Raw genomic sequence first — 20474 nt, 5'->3', positions numbered from 1 at the left:
GCAGGGTATCGTTGATCGCCCATCATGGCACAAAATTCAGTCTAGCTGTTAACAAAAGATTTACTTATCCAAATCGATCCACCACTAATCAAAAAGAACGTAGCTCGTGAGTTGAAGTTGTGCAAGTCTTCCCAAGGGAGGCCTAATTCTATTGTTTCTAATTCAAGATACTCTCGGCTATGGATGTTACGAATATGATTTTTCTGACATCTGCATGTGCGGATGTGAGTTTACAGGTGCGGATGTAATAGCAACCGATACGGATGCGGATGCTATATAGTAATTGGGATACAGAAATTGATACCTCAGTAAACCGATAAGCTGGCTACAAAGCGGGTCGTAAATCTGGCCAACACTACCAATACATACTAGAGGTGGAGATAAATATCGCCTGATTAGGTTATACAGCTGATCACTAACTCAAAGTTTTCCCTTCCATCATAGAATGTGTTGCTTTTTCGAGTAACTTGCCAAATAATGCTCATCGTGAATTGAAATATCTTCATATTCGTCACTCGGCAACTTGATATACTAAGCCATGTGTTGCTGGAAGCCTGATCTGCCCCTTGGATTTTGACCCGTTAAAGCATTCTGACAGTGGACTTCTGTGCCACAATTCTACTATAAAATTTTTGAAGCGTTTTTCTATATCTGCATGATATTTTATGATGCGGATGCAAATATCCGTAACATCCCTGCTCTTGACACGCCGCTGTGCAGGAAATATCAAAACTGGTATAGCGGAATCTCGAACGGATCAATCTGGAATTTCGAAGGTAACAATGTATGGATTCCCAACAGATCCACCAACGAACCACCGAACAGCTTGGTGAAGGAATCCAAGGATTAACTCGTTGATATTCTCTCTACTTTATTCGAATCTTTGTGAATTCTCTTCCGTGGTCGAGGATTTTGAATTGAGTAAAGCCAATAACCGATAACCGATTTTTTAAAACTTGATGATGGAAATGGACTTAGTATAAATGCTAGCAAATGCTTTGTCATAACGTACACGAGAAGAGTTCGACCGACATTATTTGACTACATGTTGGGACGATCTATTTCACTACGCGTAAAGTATGTTCGAGGTTTGGGTGTGATAATCATACATAAAATCGGTGTTCTTCTGTAATTGAAGGCTCGCTCCTGTACGACAGAAAATAAGCCCGATTTCTTTCCGTCGTCGGAGGGTCTTTGATTTTCCATTGAAAACAAGAAACCTCAAGCCGACAAGCTAATTTATGAAGGAATTCAATAAATTTCGGGACGTAATTTCTATAAATATGACTACAGAAGTGATTATAATCAGTATCCAACCCAAATTCAACCCAAGTCCAACACCCCATTTTTTTGTTAGGGAATTAGAATTATGTGATGTGATGTGAATTTTTGTAATAACACCCAATTAGTCTCACTTGTATATAGTATATTTCCAATTCATATAAATTTTATTTCAGATCCGGTAACTGGTTACTTTGAACCCTAATCGTTTGGAATCTTACATTCCTGTACTTAAGGATTCTCTTTACACCATTTCCATTAAAATTTTTATTTTTGAAACTTCAGACACAACGATTTTTAGATTTATGTTTTTCTTTAGCATTTTTTTATGTTGCCACAAGGATAAATTATCCTAAAATGAAATGGTTCAGGGCTTTACTAAGCGACACAAGTGATAATAATTCAACGACAACAAAGCTCTCTTATGACTTCCTGCCATAAAAAAGCTCATTCCATTGTTCAAAGCTTACCTAACCTCGAAGCTTACTCTCTCATTCTCTTTCTCACTCTCCAATTCTAGTCGCCCGGATGCGTCGTTTATGTGGTTCCTGAACCCGCTCAAATCGATCCGGTACATCGTCTGGCACAACTACAAATGGCGCATCATCAAGGGCCTCATCATCATCGGGTTGGCCATCCTGTTGCTGCTGTTTTTCTACGCCATCCCGGGCTACTCGGTGAAGAAGATGCTCGGAGCGTAAGCCGGCGGCCGGTTTTGGGTTTGTTTTTTTGTTTATTTATTTCTGATTTTTTTTAACAATGAGACTTAAAAATGACCAGGTTTTTTGCAAGGGGGGAGAAGAAATAGTCAAAGTTAGTAACATCGAACCGTTTTACGCATATCAGTATTAGACCACCACAAGGGGAAACAGTTTTAATTAGGAGAGGATTAAAAACTTTCGATCAGATTGTTGCGGACAAATTTTACGAGTAGGAGAGTGTAAATATTCTTTCTAGCTAACTTTTTCGCACACATTTATTCATATTCCATATTATCTATTGCGTCAAGCAAAACAGAGTCCAATAGAAATCAATTATCTTCAAAATGTTACAATCGTGTGAAATCTAGTGCTGAGACAGAGATGAAATCAATCGTTAAGAGACGTATTTTTCTCATATTCTAAACTATCATCGGGCTTTCTAGTGAATATAGTTAGTGAAAAGTGTAAAAATCCGCACACCACCAGAAACTTTTAACACTCACACAAACATACAGTCGTAGCTTCGCCTATAGGAGAATGTTTCAAATCGCTCAAATCAAAGGGGCTCCTAATCAGACCAATTACTTAAAAACTGTTTGAATCTAGTTACTACAGCAAACAATCACACCTTTTACACCAAACCGAAGAGCCGGAACGGCGGCAGCGTCATTCTATTCCTATTCTTTTGATAACTAAAATTGTTAAACCCTATTTTTCCACCCAAAAAAAAAAAACAGGCGCCCTACGGATGAAAGTCAACACCAACAAAACAAAGCACAAGACAAACTTTCCTCCCAACGATGAGAAAGAAAAAATATCCACCTTGTTGAATATTCTCAAATATTTTCTCTTGAACCGTAATTTGTTAATAATACCAAGATATTTAATATTTTAACGAACACATTTACACAAGGTAAACACAGTAACAGAATAGATAATAAATTGAACTATCAGAAAAAAAAACTCACACACACGCGAGCACACTTTTTCAGCCTACTGCTGCAGCCGTTCGATCCGAACCTCCAGAAAGATGGCGTCGTCCCGAATGTAGTGCTCGGAACGCAACACCTGGTGCGGAATATGAATGTACTGATTCTTTTCGTAGTTTTGATGCTTTCGGCGTGCCAGAATCGCTTTACAAAAATCGACCCTTGCCCCACCCGAATCCGGCTGATCCCGCAAAGTCACCGTGCCGCTCAGCACGCAGGGCCACTCGAGTAGATTATCGTAGAAGCCGTTGATCACGATCAGACCCACAATCAGATTACGACCCCGCCAGGTTCCGATGCCGTTTAGGCTTGCCTCCAGCTAGAATTGGTTTAGGATTATTATTCCTTCCTAGAAACAAAATTATTGTACCCACCCTCAAAGTGTACCCGAAGGGTTGATTGCTGAACAGTGGACTCTTCAGCATCAGTTCATTCTCCTGCGATTCCTTGAAACGCTGCTCGAACTTATCGATACGCCAGATCAGGTGGCCTTCGGTGTTCTGCAGCACAACCAGCTTCTCCTGGTGCTGCAGATGGACCTGCAAATCATCCAGACACTGCTTGGTGTAGTAAGTTTCCCGCCGGTACTTCTCCAGCGTTTTCTGGATCCGCTCGGCACTGTCTTCGCTTTCGTGGGCCATATTCAGCGCCCCCTTCAACTCGTAGTCCAACTTGGCCTGCTTGTCCAGCATCTCCTGGATGACCAGCCGCATCGGATCGGATTCACCCCCCAGCTCAAACATCTGACGATTTATGTCACTCTGGAAGGCACTGAAACAGAAAAAAAACGAAAGACGTGACGAAGGTAAAAGAAATAATCGCCCATTGAAAGCCATTTAAATTGTCACTCGAAGGGAAGAAAAGAGCGTCGGCGTTTTTTTTTTACAACCGACCACGCCAAACATTGTTTCTAATTTCGCGATGAGCAACGTCCTCCATTATTCTCGTCAGCGTAAAAGCTATAAAAGGGAGAGAATTTTACTTTAATTTCCTCGATCCACCTGAGGCGATGATTGAATAGTATATAAACGATGCTGGGAATCTTTCTGTTGTTAAAGTAATTTACCCTTTTCGAGTATCGCTTTCCATTTCTACTAGCATATTTCTTGGAATTTCCCTTCCTCACTTTTTTACTGAGCAAAGTTACCCCACCAATCGAAGCAACCGTTGGTCGGTCGGCGGTCGCAGCGAAATTACGAACCGCAAGCTTAGTGACAAAACGAAAAAAAAGCGTTTAGGAAATGCAATTACACAGCAATAATTGAATATTTTCTGCAGGTAAGTTTTCTCTCATTTTCGAATTCGTCCTTTTTCAGAGTTAGAAGCAGACATGTTTTCACTTTTTAATATTTGTTTCAACAATACCGAAACTCGCACTAAAAGCGTGATGAATTGTGTTGTATCTGAATTTGCATTTTTCGGTTGTCTGGCTTTATATACGGTAATTATCATCTTCCGCAGTTAATTCCAACGGGCTACAGAAACCACAATTTTAATTAAAATATGCTGCCACTTGCACACTTTCCATCCCACAACACGACCCACATGTGCAGTGAATTTCCATTTGAAGCGAGTAAAAATGCGTGTGGCTAGAAGACAGACATCATCAAACGTGCTCGTAGCAAAATAATTATTCTAGAGCAACAACAGCAAAAAAGAGCAGATCAAAGCAATCCATCACCTGGCCGTTAATAACTTCCGGCTAGTGTTGGTCGTGTTGGTGCGACTGAAAAAATTTAATTGACAATTGCACAAGCACACCTAGCTGAAGGTCAACTTTAAAAAAGTAGGCGTTTGAAATGGTTGAGTGTTTGTATACGTACCCTTTTTCTCTAGGAAAATTGAATCAAATTTTTGGACAACAAGGTACGTAACATTATTAAAAACTCACCGAATAGAATTGTGATGATCCTCTAGAACCACATCAACGGTCTGCAGTTTGTTTTCAATTTCTTCGATTGCGGCTCGTGCCTCGTTGTCTAATAAATTTTGCGGTGGCTGCTGAGCCTGGCCTGCGGTCTGCGGTTTGCCTAGTGTAAGACTTTCCAGCTCCGATTGCAAATAATTCAGCCGGCTTTCAATCATTACCAGCTTAGCGTCCCGAGCTCGCGTTTCAGCCGTCTCATCCGATGGGGAATGTGTCTGAGGAGGAGGCTGTCTCTTTACTTTTGCCATTTCCTCTTCCGCTTGGTTGAAACGGGTGACGAGTTCCACTCGCCATGATTCTATTTTCTGAGAATATCTCATTATTAGTTTTGTTTTTAATCATTGATTTAAAAGTTTACCTCAAACTGCTTTAGCAGTCCATTGATGTCAATTTTGCACCGTTCGATGTCCACACAGCGGCTCTCGGTTTCCTCGTTGATGCACTTCTTCAGTGCATTCAGCACGTCTCCAACCTTTCCGGTCCATTCATCCCCCAGCTGGGCGCGTTTTTTTAGCTGTCCAATGTCGGTGATCAGAGCCAAACGCTGTCGAATTTCCTCATTCAAGGTTTCTCGCAGAGCGAGGATCTCCTGCTCCAACTCAAACAGTTTTTCTCGTTCCTTTGGGGAGCTACCATTCAAGCTGGGTTCCTCACCGAAACCTTCCGGACAACGGTTAAGGTGGCGATCCATCTCCTTACGGGTCACACGTGCTCCACATCCATTCGAACACTGCTCCAACACCTGGCCGCAAACCTGTAGGTGAGCCTAGAACACAAAAAACGATAACGTCGAGGGGCGCCATGTGGAATTCAGTACTAAAAAATGCTTTGAGTAATGTTTACCAACACACTTTATCTTTACCGTCCGACTACGCAATACGGCGCGACACCCCACACACAAGCAACCCACTGCTGATAAGAGAATCCACTTTTATTCCGTACGCACCCCGAGTGTCGCTCGCGACACAATCGCGAAAACTTTTCACTTTCATTTACCTCGATTTTTTCGTTCTCCAGCCATTCATCGCAAAAATAGCATGAAGTTTTGTTAAACTTGACCTTGATGCTGCTCCTGCTGGCCGAGGCCGATGACATTTTCAGCAAAGTTTCGCGCTGCAGAAAATTAAAAGTACATAAGCAAACAAAACTAGACAAAATATCACATTCCGGTCGGTCCGGCTTCTCGCTGAAGACTTCTCGTGTATCATCCGAGCGAGATACACACTCGCAGCGCACAAAGCTCTGCGACCGAACGCGCTTATCTTCTTTGGCTGGTTGATAAGAAAGGGCCACCGCCACTGTCGGGCAAAATTCGCACTCTTCGGTGGTAGGTGGGAAAGTGTCATCGAATTACAAATTTAGTAGCACCCGTAGCTCAAGGATTTTACCCTACGTTATGTGTGCTTAACAAAATCGTTTCAAGTTGCAGTGAAACTTTGTGAGTTTTGTGACATCGGAGATTCAATTCATGAAAGTTTATTTCTAACATTTTCAGATTTTGTTTTACTCGAGATCTGAGAAAAGATGAAAAAGAACAACAGAAAAAATGACACAAGCACCAAACTCTACATTGATACTATTGAACGTTAAACTCGGAACATTAAAGTATAAACTCTGAACTTGAAACTCTAAACTATAAAAACGACAAAAATACGGAAATGACGAATATGATAAAAATATCAGGATTCAAAACAAATGAAACAAAACCCTTGCGAAAATGATAAAACTGACATAAACAATATGAAGACAAAAATTACAAAAATGCCAGAAAGGGCAGGACAAAAAGGACGTAAATGTCAATAATGACAAAAAGAAAATGAATGATAGAAATGACATGAATAAAAAGTAACAAAAAAACGCAACAGAGAAGAGCATTACAATCGAGATAAAAATGGCAGAAACTCAGATGTCAAAAGACAAAAACGACAAAAATAGTGACAATTAATTAAGATCGAAATTTTGAACCCAAAAGTATAGAATCACCATATCAGGCCGTACCACTTCCAGAAATGTACACCAAGCTAGTAAGTCCTTTAATTAAAATCTATTAGACTTAACAGAGAGTAAAAATTTATTTGCAGCTTAAAGCTTACATACAATTAACAAACGTGTTGCTCAATTAGAGTTGGTGATCCTAATCTAACATTTCTTAGAGAAATTTGTTAGGGTATCGGAAGTATGGCTGAGAAAAATTCCCCGCAGTCATGTGTGCGACCGAACTCTGCGGAAACTGATATGATCCAATACAAAAAGTGTGAAACTGAAATCCGTCAGCTAGCGGAAGCAAGTAGTAGAGGTGATTTAGTTGTGGATTCTGAGCAAAAGGTAAATGTTTGGTTATAAGGGCAGGACCCCGAAAGCGTACATGGAATTTGGCGAAAGGAAACGCCCACACGAGAAACGCAAATTGCGGCGAGGCGTCCAAGTCGAAGTCCGAAGTTATCCTAGAAGTTATAGGCAATTCAAAGAAACAAACCCCGCAACTAACCGAACCGAATTTCTAAAATTGGTGTTCTCAAGTTCAAACTTTATTTGAAGGCAGTCAATTTTGATGTGCAAAGCTCTATTTAAAAACTTTGTGTTTGTGTTTTCCGTTTCAAGCAAAAACTGTTGGCACGATTATGGAAAAAATCTTTATGCGAGCTCTTTTCGTTGCATTTGATGATCTTGTCCGGCAATTCAAGACCGCAGGGACGAGAATGGTAGAAGGTGGTTTAGTAGCTCAACTATTTTCAACCCGAATCAGCCCACTCGACCTGAAATGAAATTTAATGGCATTTCCATTATTTGGCAATACGGTTATACGGTTTTGAACCTTATTGTTAGTAAGTGCTTCACTATGGCGTTGTTTCTCTTCGCCTCGTAAATTTTCAAACCAGGAGTTTTCCGTGAAACATAAGTAAAAGGTTGATAAATACCTTACGGCAATCCACAAATTCACTGTAAAAACTTGGAATGCTTCACCACCGACCCAGTATGACACACGAATAAACTCAAAGTGAAACCAAATGGCTTCCATACGCAAAGTTTTTTATGAACTCGGGTACACTCTGAGCTTGAGCCTCCATTTTGTAATTTTTTCAACAAACTGACAGTAGTGCTTCTAACTCATAGATGAGTTTGGAAAACTTATTTACTAGTGAGCTACTCGAGAAATTTTTTCTGCATGATTCTTGAATGTTATCGTAGACTTGTTATAACATTTTTCAAGCTCAGAAGTTTTGTTTCTATTCGCCCCGTTTTACGGTAATTCGAGATTTATTTGTCCCAATTTTTTCGCCAACTAATTTATCGCTATCCTCCAATCGCCCCTAACACCTATTTCGCGTGCATCCTCGTCGACAGCACACATCCAACGAGTGCGGGGTCTACCCCGAAGTCGACGACCTCTATCAGGATTCCTGCTAAATATAGCCTTCGCTTGACGCTCATCCGGCATTCTCGCTACATGCCCAGCCCACTGAAGCCTGCCGTGTTTTATCCGCTTGACTATATCCGCCGATTTGTATGCCTGGTACACTTCATGGTTCATGCGTCTGCGCCAAACATCATTTTCTACTTTGCCGCCAAGGATTGAACGCAAAATTCTACGCTCAAAAACACCAAGAGCTCGCCGATCAGCCTCTTTCAGCGTCTATGATTCATGGCCGTAGAGAACCACCGGAAGAATCAGTGTTTTATAGAGTGCAAGTTTAGTACGGATTTGCAGACTGCGAGACCTTAGCTGGTTACGTAATCCGTAAAAGGCCCTGTTTGCGGCTGCTATCCGCCTCTTTATCTCACGGCTAACCTCGTTGTAACATGTCACTAATGTTCCCAGGTAAACAAATTCGTCGACTACTTCAAATGTTTCCCCATCTAGCACCACCGCAGCACCAACCTCCGACGGCCTACCACTCACTCTGCCAGCCACCATGTATTTCGTTTTGGCAGAGTTTATGACAAGCCCTAATCTCGCAGTTTCCCTCCTGAGAAGTCCGAAGGCCTCTTTCACAGCTCTACGTCTGATACCAATGATGTCGATATCGTCTGCAAAACCGAGAAGCATGTGCGACTTCGTAATGATGGTGCCGCTTCTCTGCACACCTGCCCTCCGTACAGCACCTTTTAATGCGATGTTGAACAATAACTTCGACAGCCCGTCACCCTGTTTCAAACCATCTAACGTCACGAATGAGTCCGATAACTCACCGGCTATCCTGATGCTTCTACTAGAACCTTCAAGGGTGGCACGTATCAGCCTAATCAGCTTTGTTGGGAAGCCATGTTCGAGCATTATCTGCCATAACTCATTTCTCTTAACTGAATCGTACGCTGCCCTGAAGTCCACGAACAGATGGTGCGTTCGCAAGTAGAATTAGAATTCTCGAAATTTATCGAGGATTTGTCGCAAGGTAAACATTTGGTCCGTCGTGGAGCGTCCCCCTCGAAAACCACATTCGTCTCCTGCAACGGCCTCAGTCTGTGGAACAGGATGCGGGAGAGAATTTTGTACACGGTATTGAGAAGAGTTATGCCCCGATAATTGCTAGAGTCCAGGCGATGACTTTTTTGGTAGATCGGGCATTTGAGACCCTCCAACCAGTACGAGGGCAATTCTTCATCAGACCACACTCTCAGCATGATCCGCTGTTACAGCTGCACGATACAGCTGTTCGCTCCCGACTTTGAAGAGTTCGACGGGAATGCCGTCCTTCCCGGCTACCTTGCAGTTTCTCAGCTCTTTCACTGCTTTCTTCACCTCGTCCATGGATGGTGGATCCACAGCTTGACCATCATTCTCAATAGTCATCCTGCTCCTTTCGACTCCACTGTTTCCCTCACCGTTCAACAGCACACTGAAATGTTCCTTCCAACGCCTGACCACCTCTGTTTTATCGGTTATCAGGTTCCCCTTCCTATCGTTGCACATGACAGGGGCTGACACGTTTCGATTCCTAATTCCGTTGACGTTCTTGCAGAAGCTCCTCGCATCGTGCCTGGAGAAGTAACCTTCCGCCTTCGCAAGAATACGCTCCCAATGCAGTCGTTTCTTCCGGCGATGGAGTCTCTTTCCAGCGGCTCTATCAACTCGATATCTACCCACGCTCTGACGAGTCACAGCCGTGGCCAAAATGTGACCCCTGGCGCAGTTCTTCTCCTCCGTCAATCGCTGGCACTCAGCGTCAAACCACTCATTGGACGCTGCTGCCGCAGTTGTTTCCAACACTTCTCGCGCTGTAGTGCTGATCGAACTGTGGATGTGCCTCCACTGTTCATTCAGGTTCCCTTCAACTCTTTCCTCAATCCGTTCATCAACTTTCTGCGAGTACTCTGCAGCCACTCCTCCAGTTGATAGCCGCTGGATGTTCAACTGCATCCTCCTCGTTGCCTTGGATTTCAGCACGTTGGACAGCCGGGCACGAATTTTGGCTACTACGAGATAGTGATCCGAGTAAACGTTCGGTCCTCTGAACGGCCTCACGTCTGTAACGTCTGAAAAGTGCCGTCCATCAATCAGAGCGTGGTCAATTTGAGAGCAAAACTCTCCGTTCGGGTGCATCCAGGTGTGCTTACGTATGTTCCGGCGTGCAAAATAAGTGTTACAGATAGCCATCCCCCTAGCTGCAGCAAAATTAACAAGCCTCAGGCCATTGTCGTTCGTAGTAGAGTAGAAGCTTTCCCTACCAGTTACGGGGCGGAAGAAGTCTTCGTGCCCGACCTGTGCATTTGCATCTCCGATGATAATTATTGTATCGTGTCCTGGGCACTCATTGTATGTCTTTTCCAGGAGCTCATAGAACTCCTCGTTTTCGTCATCGGGTTTCTCGTTGGTCGGTGCGTACATATTTATTAGGCTGTAGTTGAAGAATTTGCCCTTAATTCTCAACACGCATATACGGTCACTGATCGGCCCTCATCTAATGACACGCTTCATCTGTTTTCCAATTAGCACGAAACCGACCCCTCTTTCTGCTTTCACGCCGCCGCTATAGTAGATGTGGTACTTAAATGAAGTGTCCGCAATAGGATCTACTGCTCGGAATTCGCGCTCTCCCGATTTCGGCCACCGCACCTCTTGGATAGCTGCAACCTCCACATTCACCTTCCGCAGCTCTCTACCCAGGATACTTGCGCGTGCCGGTTCGAGTAGAGTCCTTACATTCCAAGTACCAAGTTTCCAATAATCGTTGTCCTTTTTCGTTCGCCTAGGTTCATGCCGATTATTCCGTTCCGTATTTATATCTGGATTGTTCGTAGTATTTAATATTCAGTATGCTGTTTTACTAGGGCTGCGATACCTAGTCTCGCGACGGGGCTGCCGTCTTTGATATAGCTGGCGAGACACCGCGTTTCATGATTCAGCCGCCCGCTCCGGATCAGACGCTGTTGTACGCCGCCCCTAACATGGGGAAACAGCCGCTACCGTTCACCCTTCCCAGTCAGCATACGACCAAAGTTTCCACCGGGGTTGGTTACCCGATCTCCGCTAAGGTTACTCATATCCCGGTCAGCACCACGTGAAGGTTGGGATAGGAGTTGCTTAGCGAACCTATACATTAGAGAAATGACAAGACACTCACCGTTAAGGCAACTGTCAGCATCAAAACGGGCGAGTTGTATCATTTTGCATTGCCGTTATCCGTTTTGATGTTGACAGTTGCCGCAACGGTGAGTGTCTTGTCATTTCTCTAATGTATAGATTCGCTAGAGTTGCTGGACAAAGGTGTATGAGCACAATAGGATCTTAAGTGACACGTATCCAACCATTCGCCAACCGAAAGTTTCGTATAGTGCACAAAAAAATTGTCACTTGCAAAGAACCCAGAAACCACAAACCAAGAGGTGGAAATACGACAACCGCCCGACGTGGATGAAAATTCGAACTTCACAGCAAGCAGTGCTCCGACCAGCACCAAATCAAGTAGGCCTTGCCTATCCTGTGGCAGACCAGGACACCAAGTCACTGACTGTCAACAGTTCAACGCTGCTAGTGTAGATGGTAGATGGTGTAGATGCTAGTGGAATGTTTAATGTTTTTTAGCCATGTTTTTTTAGCCATGTGAGCTCTGGCTTTGTTTTATATGGGACATTCAATTGGCTCAATACTCAATACCTCCGAAACCGTTTACGCCTTTGTTGACGAAGGGTCGTCCTACACCCTCTTGGACGAATCGGTTGCAAAACGATTAGGAGTTACTGGGAAGTCCGAGCCACTTACTTCAAAATGGACTGGAAATGTGACAAGGGTCGAGCCAAAGTCACTATGAGTGCAGGTCAGTACCCGATCAGAAAGAAAAAACAAAAATGTAACAGAAGCTGTTAGTTTGTTACGGGAAAAACCTTATAGGCTGTGTTTTCAATTTGATCCCGTTAGGTGTTAAAATAACAGAAATTATAACAGAAATGATTAAACTAGTATCAAACACATATCAAAATTTGTTACTAATGTATCAGCTTTCTAACAAAATAAGACAGTATATAGAACAATATTATAACATACATTGTTAGTAACAACAGGTTTTGATAAAAACGAAAAATTAGTTAGACTTGTTTCAGAACTACTTCATTTCAGGTTTTGTTATTATAACACATTCAGATTCAATTTTGTTATCAAAGCTGTATGGAAAAATACAAAATTTTATCAAAATGTGTTATTTGTATCTCACGTTGATAGAATTTTGTTATTTTTTAGTTATGCTCTTCTGATCGGGTATCGCCGGAAAAATATTTTTTCTCACAAGCACAAATATAAATTCTCATAGTACACACTTTCAAACGTACGAACGGTTAGACGTCATGTGCTTCCAACACAGATCCTGAAATACCACGACGTAGCCTTCCGTTCAACGACTAAGAGTCAGTTGAACCCAGATTACTCATTGGTCTGGATAATTTGAGATTATGCGTCCCATTAAATCAATCACAATCTACTGGTGCAAAATGCATTTATAGGTACGTTCCAAGTAAATCTCATCAACCAGCGATTGTCAGGTTACACATCGGGTCCGTATTCGATAGAGATCGTGAATTATGCGAACGACTGCGAGATTATTTCGTTCCCGCAAACTAATGCACTCCAAAGGAGGCTTCACTCTCCGACGCATCCTGTCTTATGAACCCAAAGTTCTACAAGGCACCTAGTAGCGCGACGGGAACTGTACCGCGATACTACTCCCATTCGACAAACTTACAAATTACAAATTATGTAAGCAAACGCAGCCGCCTAGATGTGTGATTTTTTATCGTTTGGAAACTGACCTAGAAATTGAGGTGGCATATGTTGGTGCTGAGACTAAAGTAGCACCGTTGAAAACGCATTCGCTTTTCGTCTCTAGCTAAGAGCGGCAGTTCTGGGCGTTCGCCAAATGGAAACTATCCATTAACATCACTGCTTCACCATTAGTCAACGGTTCTGTTGGAGTGCTGCGAGCGCTGTGCTCGCCTGGGAGCGATCTTCTGATCTTCGGCGTAATCACAAGTTTGTCACCGCTCAAGTTGCGAAATCTTATCATCCATGCAACAATCTGGGTGAAGGTGGGTACTAACCAGAAAGAACGTGACAGATCTCGTCACCAAATGGAAGAACGGTCCAAGTATGTCTGAAAATAATCCCTGGTTTCAAGGACCCCCCTTCCTCTACGAACCCGGAGTGCACTGGCCCAAGCAGCGAACGCCTGCGCTTTCTGTCGACTAGCAAAGGCGACCCCAAAAACGCTAGCGATGGCTCCACTGCCTGAGATGCATCTGACAGCCTTCATTACACCGTTTACCTTTCCCGGGTTGGACTACTACTATCTACAGGGAACCCATCATCATCATCATTAACAGTTACCTCACCAAACATCTATCTACTTCACTTGACCTGCACCGACAACGATGCAATCGTGTAGCTGAAGAAAACCAATGGCACTTGAGTCCGCAAAACGTACGTCCAAATTGAATTGAGAGTGCAGCACAGCACAACGGACTAACCCGACAAAGCCAAATTCAATTGTACTGGGCTCCTGGACACTGTGTTAATAAGGCAAGGATCAGCACCAAGGATGGAAAAACTCGTATCGCATAACAATCATTCGGGTATCATTTCTGAACGTGCTATTTATAAGCTTTCAATCCTAGCAAACCATCGCTATTAAAAGTTACATATTCTCAAGCTTGCAAGAGACAACTTAGAGCAAAGAAATATATGATAGCTTTCTTTGATGATTTTGTTTCAGTATTGCCTGCTTTAGGCGGAAAAAAAAGTGCCAGTTGCCGATTATATTCTTGTTTCGTTCAGAATTCCAGCCATTTTAGTATTTTGCAGTAGCCATTTACTACTAACAGCCACCAGCATTACGGGTGAAACTGGCACGAGATGACCGGTACTCTTTTGTCTTTCCTCCTTTCAGCTACTAACACCTAGCGTCCGCATGTAATCGGTACGGTTTAGTAATGAAACTGATGCATCATGATGGGGTGAAATGTTCGAACGGTACGTTTTATACCAAGGCTTCGTCAGTTAGTTAGAAAGAAGGAGGGGCTAAGAAGAGCTTGGATTGACAAGGAACGCAAATAAATATCGGAAGCAGAAAGTGACAACAACAATAACAACAAAGTCAGATCGATTGTATCCGTTAGTGTCGACTGTGCTTGGGATGAGAGGTAGTGATTGGCTGCGCGGTATGATTTAGACAATCGATATTAATTACCAATTTTTCAATAGTGTATCTCAAACAATAGTTTGTTTTTGTTATATAAATTTAACCGTAAAAGAACTTCTGATCGATTGATGCCAAAGCCTCGAAAACCTGATTATAGATGACTGCAAAATAAGCGCTCAAAACCTGACCACTTTTCCCTGGTTTTCCCTGGTTGAATTACTAGATTTTCAAATTCAGGTGCCTAACTTCGATATAGACGTTAGTCAACGTCAAAAGGTTCGGGGTAGGGGGACGTCCTCATACTCAAAACGGATGTATGGGCAGACGTGCGGAGTATCCACCGATCTCGCACCGGTAAGATGATAATTGATCGCCGGAAGGACGCCAAGAATAAGGGAGCTACCTACAAAACGGTATCCGAGAAGGTCCTAGGGAAGGAAGTGAAAGTGGGGGCACTCACCTCGGAGGTGACTCTCAAGCTTAAAAACCTAGACGAAATCACCGAGGGTTCGACGTCGCACAAGCCCTCAAAGCGTAGTGTGGCGTGGAGGTGGCCAAAGAGTCAATCCGCCTCCGCAAAGGCCTGCCGGGGAACCAGGTCAGCTGATGCTAACCTGGCCCTGATGGAAGGTAAATTGAAACGGCTGGTCTGTATGCCCTCTAAGCATCCTACAGCGACCGGACATTTGCTTCCAGTGCTTTGAGGGAGGACATAAGTCCTGGACCTGAAAGGGGCCCGATAGGAGCCAGGTGTGCAGGCGATGTGGAGGTGCAGATTATAAAGCAAAGGACTGTGGGGAGTCTCCCAAGTGTATGGAATGTTCCGGGAAACGGGACGCCAACCACTTTATGGAGACCACAGGTGCCCAGCCGGTAAGCCGGCTGCGAAACCACGGGCGCACAGTGTGTCCAAATCGAGAAACGGACAGCAAAACTATTTTTTCAAGTCCTATGTTATCCATATCTTCTAGAAAGTTGCTTCGTTTACTGTACGTAGTAACGAATTTCGCCGCATAGAGGGCGCCATACCTAACTTTTGAGCGTGACTTGCTAGACGAATAGTTTCTTCTGCAAAGTTGTGTAAAATTTGATTACATAACTATTTGCTGAATACCTCAAACCTCAAGAAATTGAGATTTCAGAGCTACAAGACGTTTTCTAAAAAGGCTTTTTAAAAGAAGTTTTTCATTCATATGTTCTAAGGCCTAAAACATGACTGTATAAACTTGAGAGTGACGTGGTAAATCAAGATGAACAATTTCTAGTGATATATTGGTTATTATAAACAGTATTCATGAATAAATACTGGAAAAAAGTGTTTTAAAAGCTTTTTTATTTGAGTTGAAACTCGAAAAGGCGCAAACGAATCCAAGTTTCTATGAAGCTATTCGATAGAGTACCTTTCTGACTAACAGAAAAGCAAAACTACAGTGGGTTATTTGTAGTTTTGAATATATGGCCAACTGAAGTTACCGATTTTTACATGCATTTGTGCGCTCTTTATAGCACACTATAGTACACTACGTTTCCGTTTCTATGCCCAACGTACAGACACCACAATGGGGCTAAATCTAGAAACGGACGGAAATAGGAAATTTTGAAGTCCAATGTTATCAGTATCTTCTAGAAAGTTGTTTCGTTTACTATTGTCCTTTATATGCTTCAATGTAACTCGCTTCAATTTTCACCATTTAGAGGGCGCTACACCTAACTTTTGAACGTGACTTGCTAGACGAATAATTCTTTCTGCAAAGTTGTGCAGAATTCGATTACAAAACTGTTTGCCGAGTTTGTCGATTGCCAAGGCGTTAGTCTACTGAAAGGTTCACCCAGACTATCCATGGTGTTAACGGGCCTAACGCCGTTGGTGGTGGTGGGCGACTTCAATGCTGACTGTTGAGTGAGGAAGTCACTTCAGGAGCCAGAGGGGTCCGATCTTGTTTGAGCCTTTGGCAAAACTCAACCTAGATCTGGCCAACGTTGCGAACAAAAGTACATACAGCAGAAACGGTGCAGAGTCGAGCATCGAAGTGACGTTCTCCAGCCCAAGGATGCCGACTGCTGACCAACTGGTTGCTATGCTATCATGAGCGTGTGACGCCACCATGCCTAGGACTCGCCAATCAGGAATGAGAAGCAACCGGTTTGCTGGTGGATGGACGCGACAGCCGACCTTCGCAGTGCGTGCCTTCGTGTGAGACGGATGATGCAGCGTGCGCGAAACAAAGGAGAGAGGACAGACCGCCGCGCAGCGTTTGGTTCTGCAAGATCGATGCTAAAGAGTGCGATCAAAGCTAGCAAGAAGGTCTACTTCGATAGGCTATGTGCGAGTGCCAATACGAACCCATGGGGTGACGCCCAAGGATCGTAATGACCAAGACTAAAGGCGTGCTGGCGCCTGCAGAGCGATCACCAGCGGTGCTAGAGCGTATCATCGAGGGACTCTTTCCGCGCCACGTGCCAAGCTCTTGGCCTCCGGCGGTAGAGTTCAGCTACGCGGGGTCCCTCATGTGTCCCGAGTGCGGGGAAGCGGAGAAAACTGCTGGGGGGGAAGCGGAGAAACATGTCCTCTTCGTACGCCCCCGTTTAGTAAGAGCTAGGAACGACATGATGGCTGTGAGCGGGTCTGGAACTACTCCGGATAATCTAGTCCGGAGGATGTACGACGACCCGGATATCTGGTGCGCGACCGTCTCCCAGAACGTCCTGGAGCTGCAACGTGTGTGGCGGCTCAACCACCAACACGCCAGTGGTAGCTAACTACCAGTCTCCAGGTAGTCAGCTAGGTTATATGAGTAAAGAGGGTGCATCACGGACAAAAGCCACTCCTCGACGTAATACTTAACCGTCGTTCCGGGAAGACCAGAGCTGGAAACTGGAGGGGTTTTAGTGGGTCGGAACAGGGGAAAACTCTCCCCTAGTTTCATCCCCACACCCTGAGTTCTCTCCTCAGGTTCTGTTCGCAGATTTCCCCGCTACCTTTAAGAAAAAAAACCCAACTCCAACCAAGTGACTGACACTGATGGGAGGCTTTAACATGTCTGCCTCCAGGAACTGGTTACTTTCCATTGAACGATGACCTTCACAGTCATCGTAAACGCCGTGTGCGTCGAAATTCATGCTTGTTACCAAACCAAGGATACTGGATCCTTCCATAATGATTTCTATACTAAGACCAACATGCATGCATTCGATGAATCAATGGTTTATTGGAGAGAGAAGGAATGGCCGCAAATGATGATTTCTGCTTCGAAAAGGTGACAAAAATTGAGCTTATTGATTTGTCATATGAAACAAAAACTTAACTAGCCTGCGAAAGCACTCAATAGGGAACTCAGGGATTTTAGTTTCCGTTTGCTGTTGATTGATGAGTGTTATCACGTATTGGAAGTACACAAATTTTCGAGATTCCTCTACTAACTACACTGAAGTTGCCGTCTCATCCGGCAAAAAATACTACCCGAGCCAAGTTGTGATGCATTTTCATTCTTTTTTTCAGAGACATGAGTTTTCTCGTAAACATAACGTTAAAGCGATGAACCTGGCGAGCAATTACTATGCGAACTCTCACGTAAGTTGACGTGTTTTGGTAATGGCTAAGGGTACCAAAATTCACAAGAATGGTTGAATAGCTATAATTTTTATTTTTTTTCTAGTTTGAGCTCTTGGAATGTACTCTTTTTCATTTTGTCGACCAGTGTTGTCATAAGTTTTTTCGGTGGGGATGATAATGAAGATACTGTCTTGATCTGGAAGTCGACGACAAGATGCGATGCCAGATCCGGAGACTCCTACTCATATAGTTTATCCAAAGTAGATCAGAGTAGCTGTTAGTTGAATCCAGCCTTGAAATTGTTGTTTTATCGTTGGATCTATGCGTATCTTTGGCTGGTTCCAACCTCTGGTTTCGCACCACCGGACTCCGGTTTGAGCTTTTGGAATGCACTTTTTGTTTTCATTTTGTCGATTGGGTATGATAATACAATAATTATTGCTATTTCTTCTGCTGTGAAGCTACTGTCTTGAACTGAGAGTCGACGACAAGGTGCGATGCCGGAACCGGAGACTGCTAACAAAGCTAAAGCCTTGGGTGCTACATTCCGATTCGGAACTCGCCCTTCTGTTTATTTATACACAGACTTCGCACCCAACTGTTTAGTGTACAGGACAATTGCGGGGCTAGCGCTACGATCCTACTGACACTAACAGCCTTTCCCAAGCCGAGATTCGAACTCAAGACGACTGGAATGTTACCCCAGCGTCGTACCTCGAGACCGCCTGGGAGAGTCTGGAAGACTCCTAATCAAATATTTTATCTAAAGTAACTCAGAAACGAATGCACGTAAAGCGTGTGAGTCCACTGGACTCCAGCTACCGGCGGGAGCTCCTGGTTGGTCGTATCCTTGAGAAGGTGGATTGCCTCCATTTCCGGTCCGTAGGTTTAAGGAAAAAAGCTAATCGACCGGTGGTAAATCGCTCTTACAATATGGTGATGGTAAGAAGTCCCGAGTTTTTTCACCAGAATTCGAACACCAATTTTTGTGAGCTCCAATCCATATGTTAAACGGGAGTTTATGATCATGTTGGCCACGTTGAGATTTGATTTTGTTTGCCGTCCAGAAAGGGCCTTGATAAGGTTGATTTTGCTGCGGCAGTCTTCCTTGATCTTATCACAGTGCAATATTAATAAAGCAGAGGTTAGGCAGATACCTACCGCCGTATTGGTGAAAATATTGCATGCTTCCTATATGTACACGCCCGACATAAAATCCGATCAAAGCGCTCGGGGAGATTACGTCACAACGTTTGTTTTGAAAAGGGAAGTGCATCCATTTTTTCCAAGTTGACGGAGTGTTGTAATGTTTTACTCATTTAAATCATGTGAAATTTCATCACGAAACAGGAACGGAAAGACAAACTAACAGTTAGCATGCATAGTTTTCCGCGGCATGAACCAATCCAAAAAAGTTTGCTCAATTTTGTGTCCGTTGTCAAGTTTGATGCCAAGTTTGTGCGATTCCAGCACTGCAAACCAGAGGACTTCGAAGGCCGGTTTCTTGTTGGTTATCGACCGTGTCTCGTTAAAAATGATAAGACAATAATCATTTTAAATACTTTACAAATTCTTCTACCGTCAAAAAAAGTTTCAACCTTTTCAACTGCAACTGTTGAATGGAAGTTAACCAAAACACGCAGAACATGTTAGTTGACAAAATCTACATCATGATTAGCCTATTTAGAAGAAGAAACGATATACGGAAGATCTCTCAAAAGGTGGGCTGATGAAACAATGGCTAAAATGGTTCGATTTATCGAATCGTATGAAAGCATATTTTGACTGGAGTCACGATGGTTAGAAATTATACCCGTGTTTAGAAAAAACATGTTGCCACACATACTCTGATATTGATATCAGAGTAAACCAGTAAAAGAAATATTCTAGAGGGAAAGATTCATAAGTATAATATTGAGATTAAACAACATAATAATTTTATAAATCGTTGTACTACAGGTAAAAATTAATACAGGTACGGGTAACAGGTAAAAATAACAAAAAAACTAGGCACTTTTGTAGCAATAATATGGATTTTGATTCTTGATGTATTTAAATTATTTTTATGATTTTCTCAAAAGTTGAATTTTTTGCTCAAAATTCTATTCTATCAATATCTACCAGTGTGTTGTGATGAAACCTTCGACGTTGTGACGTAGAAGCGTTTTAGCATCAGGTTTGTTTACTATGTTTTCGTTACCAAGACAATCAAACTGCTTCTTTCTCCTAACCTGTCAATTTATTATCGTTGATTTAGGGCATCTGTTTCTGTTTGAACAACAACTTTATGGGCACTAGCGATCACAGAACACGCGGTTCACGGCGAAATGTTCGCGATCCGGTTTGAAGAACCATATATATTAGCGTCAGGTCCCAAAATCGCGTGGAAATTACAAA

The 20474-nt window shown here is 43.2% G+C and overlaps 2 protein-coding genes across 13 annotated transcripts in view; one reads left to right on the top strand and one right to left on the bottom strand.

The window, feature by feature from the left end:
- The window catches only part of LOC129733964 (otoferlin-like), a 183766-nt gene extending 180817 nt beyond the window's left edge, over positions 1-2949 (top strand). For all 11 annotated transcript variants that reach the window (XM_055666704.1, XM_055666453.1, XM_055666650.1 and 8 more), the window contains one exon: positions 1802-2949. In XM_055666704.1, the coding sequence (XP_055522679.1) occupies positions 1802-1982 (181 nt within the window). In that variant the 3' untranslated portion in view covers positions 1983-2949. The remainder of the gene's footprint in view (positions 1-1801) is intronic.
- On the bottom strand, positions 2839-6026 carry LOC129716941 (TNF receptor-associated factor 1). Of its 2 annotated transcripts, none has more exons than XM_055666861.1 (5): positions 5895-6026; positions 5257-5664; positions 4863-5203; positions 3346-3742; positions 2839-3290 (listed from the first exon to the last, which is right to left on the bottom strand). In XM_055666861.1, exons 1-5 carry the CDS (start codon positions 5991-5993, stop codon positions 2976-2978), a joined length of 1560 nt encoding a protein of 519 aa, XP_055522836.1. In that variant the 5' UTR covers positions 5994-6026; the 3' UTR covers positions 2839-2975. The 2 variants fall into 2 exon arrangements, with proteins under 2 accessions (XP_055522836.1, XP_055522781.1); XM_055666806.1 differs by lacking the exon at positions 5895-6026 and adding an exon at positions 5742-5855 and having other exon boundaries at positions 2841-3290.
- Positions 6027-20474: the final 14448 nt, after the last annotated feature.

Source organism: Wyeomyia smithii, chromosome 1 (assembly GCF_029784165.1).
Source record: "Wyeomyia smithii strain HCP4-BCI-WySm-NY-G18 chromosome 1, ASM2978416v1, whole genome shotgun sequence".
NCBI lineage: Eukaryota > Metazoa > Arthropoda > Insecta > Diptera > Culicidae > Wyeomyia > Wyeomyia smithii.
Note: the sequence above shows the minus strand (reverse complement) of the source record. Positions and strands in the feature narration are given on the sequence as shown.